The 5380-nt window shown below is 41.0% G+C and overlaps 1 protein-coding gene across 8 annotated transcripts in view; it reads left to right on the forward strand.

The window, feature by feature from the left end:
* Nucleotides 1-4888, forward strand: part of ablim3 (actin binding LIM protein family, member 3) — a 30872-nt gene extending 25984 nt beyond the window's left edge. For 5 of the 8 annotated variants that reach the window (XM_057043280.1, XM_057043283.1, XM_057043285.1 and 2 more), the window contains 9 exons: nucleotides 951-1067; nucleotides 1260-1330; nucleotides 1517-1685; nucleotides 2528-2557; nucleotides 2812-2864; nucleotides 3137-3203; nucleotides 3297-3307; nucleotides 3442-3522; nucleotides 3736-4888. In XM_057043280.1, the coding sequence (XP_056899260.1) occupies nucleotides 951-1067; nucleotides 1260-1330; nucleotides 1517-1685; nucleotides 2528-2557; nucleotides 2812-2864; nucleotides 3137-3203; nucleotides 3297-3307; nucleotides 3442-3522; nucleotides 3736-3849 (713 nt within the window). In that variant the 3' untranslated portion in view covers nucleotides 3850-4888. Of the gene's footprint in view, nucleotides 1-932; nucleotides 1068-1259; nucleotides 1331-1516; nucleotides 1686-2527; nucleotides 2558-2811; nucleotides 2865-3136; nucleotides 3204-3296; nucleotides 3308-3441; nucleotides 3523-3735 lie in introns of all 8 variants that reach the window. The other 3 variants (XM_057043281.1, XM_057043284.1, XM_057043286.1) reach the window with 1 other exon arrangement.
* Nucleotides 4889-5380: the final 492 nt, after the last annotated feature.

The raw sequence follows: 5380 nt of genomic DNA on the forward strand, positions 1-5380 counted from the left end.
CAACTTCATCTTGCAGTCAGACAGTGGTTGAGAGTGTGTGTCTGTGTGTCGTGACTCCGACAGCGATCGAGCTACATGTGTCTCAGAGATGCGCAGTGTCTTCTATAGGTCTCTCGCCTCGTGTACTGTATAGGAATTCAATTAGTCATGGATCGGGGCTGGCTTGGGTAATGGCTAACAGAGTGAAGCACAATCTGTCTGACATTAAACTGCATGTCATCCTCATTGACTTCCACTGACTGTTCTTTAGTGCAAACTGAAGTCGTTAAAATCAGCCCTCAGCACTCGTAAAAATGTGACTGTGTTGCCGCAGGCTGAGCAGAACCCCCAACTTGTGATGCTTGTAGTTATTTTCATGCTGTTTACCGAAAAGGTCATTTGATAAATTGTTATTTAACTCATTAATCGCTGTATTTTTTGTGATTTTGTGTGTTTCACGGGGATTTTCCAAAGGAGTTTGGCTTTAACCTTTAATAGGGTGTGTCCTAAATACTCCTCTGTGCAGGAAAAACCCTGGATTTTTTTGTCATGTAGTACATATTTGATGATGGTACTTTTTTTCCTATAGTGTTCCATAGTTAACTACGTCATTTGGGAAATATGCTCTTCCCCATCCTCGCCAGGAGCGAGATCACAAGATTGATAAAGCTGTCATCTCAGTGAGGGGTTGGAATTTATGGCAGAAGCATGATTAAAAGGGTGGAAAATAAATCAGAACTACAGATAAATCTTATGCAAAGGTATCAAATAATACTGTATGCTCTTGGATGTTCAATTTAAGGACCATAAGGCGAAGCAAACCTGTGTGTCACTACATAAATTGGAAGCTACTCTGATGGACACAGTAGCCAAAGGGAGCAAGCATATATCCCAAGACTTTCTCAGTTCTTTTGGTTTTCCTTTGCCTTCTAAATTCATTCATTTCTTTCCAGACAATCGCATGGATGCAGCAACTAAAAGCAGGACCAGCGAGGACATCCTCAGATCGTCCAGGCTGTCCACCTACTCTCCCGAGCCGTACTCCCAATCAGAGTGTGACTATTACCCCTACGCCAGCTCTCCAAAGGGTAGCAAACTGTCACTTCAGTTTACAGTTGCTAACTGTATAACAGGATGTTTTTTATTATTATTTTTTAGTTTGTTCTTGAACAAACAGTCATGTACAGGTTCTCTTTTAAACCTTTTGTTGTCATTTGTTATGCAAAATATATTTGGTTTAGATAAAATCTCTTTTATCTGCTTTTCTTTTTTTTGCTCAGCCTATCGGATGCCAAGGAGACGCTTCTCAACAGGAGGAGATGAGGAGAGCTGGAGTCACGGTCTTCAAAGAGTAGGGGCTTCATTATTTTCCTTCTTTCTTCAACAAAAAAGCCACCTCCATACATAAATAATGCAGAGCTTGTGATATGGTTTCTATACTATGCTGGACTTTTTTTTGTTTGCTTAAGACATGATGCCTTAAATTTTGCACCTTTCCCTTCACACCTCTGTTTTTTCCTCAAACTGTCACTCTCAGATCGGGAGCGGCATTGGGAGGATGATCCTAAAGGAGGAGATGAAAGCCAGATCTGGTTCCTATGACAACGACCCCTGGGGCAGTGCCAGGAATTCTCGCAGTGGGAGCAAAGAGACACTCAACACTACAAGCTATGGCACCCCAGCGTACAACAACACCATTAATGGATGTAAGGATCCACCCTGCGCTGTAAACATCTGCATGTGCCTCTTTTCTCTGATTGGAGAACTTCTTCTTTCCTGGATATACAATGACTTGGCCTGGTTTTTATTAGCCCCGGTCTTTGCGGACAGTAAGAGAGCATTGAGTGTACAGATGACAGAGGGTCGAGTCTGCTGCTGCCAAGGTGCTTCATTGAGACAGAAGGATATGGAAACGGTTGAACAGCTGCGGCTGAACTTGTGGCGGGCCTGCAGCGGCAGCAGATGTGGACCATCGCTGTCATAGAGTTGTTACTCCTGAGCATTTTCAGCTAAGCAGCATGGCCACATGTGACGACAGATGTGCTGAAACTGCACCTGAAGCTAGTAGGGTGTTCAGTCAGTCACCAGAGCACCAGGACCCGTGGTAGTGCCCAACAAGCAGACATCTCTTTCAGCAACTCTCTCTCTCTCTCTCTCTCCTTATCTTCACACATTCTGCCCTCTTAATTCATCCATCTACTCATCCCTCCATCCCCCTACTTTCTGCATGTATCTCTCAAGCTCTCACAGCTGGGGTCTCACATCCTGGTTTATTCATGAGCTGTAAGATCTCTCATTAAGGGAGGGGACACAGTTCTACAGGATTCTGCTGGCATCCAACCAGGCCTTCCTGTGATAGTAGCTGGTGTTTGTCAGCATGCTGTGCATGTTACCCGATGGTGTTTTTATTGTAGTGTTTTTTTTTCCTGATTTTTTTGATTTGTTTGGTTCTCCCCTTGATGGGTTTATGTTCCTTCCATTTGAGACAAAGAAAGAAATTAATTTTGTTGAATAAATGGAACTATTAATTCCTTAATGTCTTTCACAGCTTCTAGAGCTCAGTACAGTACTGAGAATGGTGAGTTTATCACATTCACATACTCACATTCTTTTGTTGTTAGGTTTTATGTTTTAATCAAGAATGCTTTACTATTTAATTAAGTAGGTGACTTGTCAACAGGACATAAATGATTTTTATCCTTGAATGAATTTAATTCTCTGGGACAATACTGCCATCTTCTGGCATAAATGTAAATTGCATCGGATCTTAGCGGGCAAATAGATATTTTTTCTTGATCTAGTCATTTTATCTACTGTTTTCTGTTCTTTCAGATTTAAATAAGTCAGCTTCACTACCAGGATATCGACGAAACTGCATCCAGAGGGTGAGAGCTCTGTGAAAAATGAGCACTAATGAGCATGATTTTTGACCTCCATTTATGGATTAAGGGCTGATCCTATATGATTAAATTTGAAATGAAAATAAGATTTTTATGAACTTCTAAAGGAACTGGGTTATATTCTGTATCAAAAACTGCTTTTTGCATTATTGTTTGTACCACCCGGTTGCAAGCACTAAATCAAAACCTGCCAGGCTTTGCTTAAATATTTTATAGAACTAAATAAGTTACTGTCCCATTTTGCTCCACATTTACAGCCTCAGAGTGCTGACTGTTACCAGTACCAGTTTGATAGCAGCAGTGAGGTCAACTGGGGAACGAAAGGTAAATTGACATAAATCCAAAACTCATATAAAAAGATTTAATGAGGTGATTTTATGTGCTGATAAACTGATGTGTTATCTTTCTTCTTCACAGCTGAGTACAAGGTAGGGTATAAAATTACATTAAATAAAAATTTAACTATTCCTTCCATATTATTGGATGTATTTATTAGATTGATCGGTGTGCTGTGTAATATTAGAACTAGAATAAAAAGCATGGCTGCTCTTGCCGTCCTCAGGTATACCCATATGAAGCACTTATTGTCACCACCAGAGGGCGCAACAGACTCCCCAAAGATGTAGACAGAACCAGACTGGAGGTAAATCAGGAACAGGCTCAAGCATAAATCCTGGGAATATCTCTTTGGATGAACACCTCTTTGGTGACAGCCAGAGGAAAAGGAAATTAAATTTTGAACTGTAAATGTAGTTTTGCATTAGTAACATCACCGGGATGAGTGAGAAATCACATAGCCTGGTTCTCATTTTAAATTAAATGCTTTAGGTGACTCTCTTTGTCCTTGTTTTTCCAGCGTCACCTTTCCCCCGAGGAGTTTGTTCAAGTCTTTGGTATGACAGTGGAGGAGTTTGACCGCCTGGCTCTGTGGAAGAGAAATGAGCTCAAGAAGCAGGCCAGACTGTTTTAAAACGAAAAGGACGTCGGATTACCATCGCCATAAAGAAGAATCTGTTTCACTGCCATGGCTGAGAACCTGTTGTAGATCCCCTCATATGAAAAACCAAATTCTGGTCACATCAGTGCGGGCTCCTGGCACGAAGAGGTCGACTTTATGCACGGACAAACTGGTGATCCGTTTGCGCAGTTTCCGGCGCAACCGTGGCTGCGTGCTGGAGTGGTGTGTAAGCAATAGAGACTGTAGTACAGTAGTGTTGTGCTTTCCTTAAACCTGGAGGTGGACTGTGCCCTCTGTTAGGCCACATGTGGGGATGTCTCTGACCGGCCACTGTACTCAAACATGAAGGGGAGAATTTTGGCTTTGCCTTATTTGTTATGCTCTTACGAGTGTGCAGCACCAGCAATCTGAATGAGTAGAATGTAGATACAGAATATCATTTATGACACTTTATCAGGGTGAATGAATAGACGAGAATGACGGATGAGTGACAGTAGCATCAGTTTGCTCCGGGTGATATTGAAGCATCTTTATTTAAGTTAAATCTTCTCTTCACGACTGTGATCCTCTGGTTTACACTATTTGAACAACACAAGGACCCTTTCTTTTTTTAAAAAACAAATTCCAACAACTTGCGTGCAAAAGAAAACCAAAGTGAGGATACAAGTATATACAGAATATTAGGTCACTTCCCTGTAATGTTGCGATTTAAATAGTTTAAGGTCACCAGTAGAAACAGATCACTGTGCAGCCGTGTAGTAACCTGAAAGAACGTGCAATCCAGTGACGTTAGATTATATAGACGAGAAGCAACTTCGGTCTTTTCAGCTCATTGCAATAGAATGACGACTAAATGTTGTAGGGTGAGGAATGCTGTCGTCCATGTACATCCACTGTTATGTATATTCTTTTAGAAGATCAATCCAAACATTTTGTAGCTACAGAAATTATATTGTCTCACAGTGAAATGTTCTGCAAGGTATTATACACCCTGACAAAGATTCAGGGTTATTTTTTTGATTTTGTCACTAAAAATTAAACTGAAAACCAATTCAGCGTCCCTCCTTTTTATTCGTAAATTGTACTTTTCGCAACTATTATGATTTAATCTTTGCAAAGTTACACAATTTTTTCCTGTTAACACTGGCAATTAGAACACTCTCCTTAAATGTATTTACTTTCAGCATTTTCTTTTCTCGTGCAATTAGTACAATATCTGCATACAATTATATGATACTCATTTCATGCAGTATTATAGTGCAGATGTTCAGTTTACAAGCAGAATTGCACACACATTGGACATGCTAATAATTCCTTGTAGTGGCATACAAGTGAGCCAATTTACTTTTAATCCATGCTTCCTCTCCTCCACGGCTCCATCATATCCCCACAAGCATTGGTTGTAAAGAAAACACCAGTAGAGAAGAAGAAACCTGAGCCAATCCGTCCACTGGAGCTTTACAAATTGAACACCACTGAGTCCTCCTGCAGGAGTGTGGATGCTGGCTGCAGCTGGCTTTAGGACCCAGCAGAGAAGAGCCGT

Source organism: Takifugu flavidus, chromosome 9, assembly GCF_003711565.1.
Source record: "Takifugu flavidus isolate HTHZ2018 chromosome 9, ASM371156v2, whole genome shotgun sequence".
In the NCBI taxonomy this organism is placed as follows: Eukaryota; Metazoa; Chordata; class Actinopteri; order Tetraodontiformes; family Tetraodontidae; genus Takifugu; species Takifugu flavidus.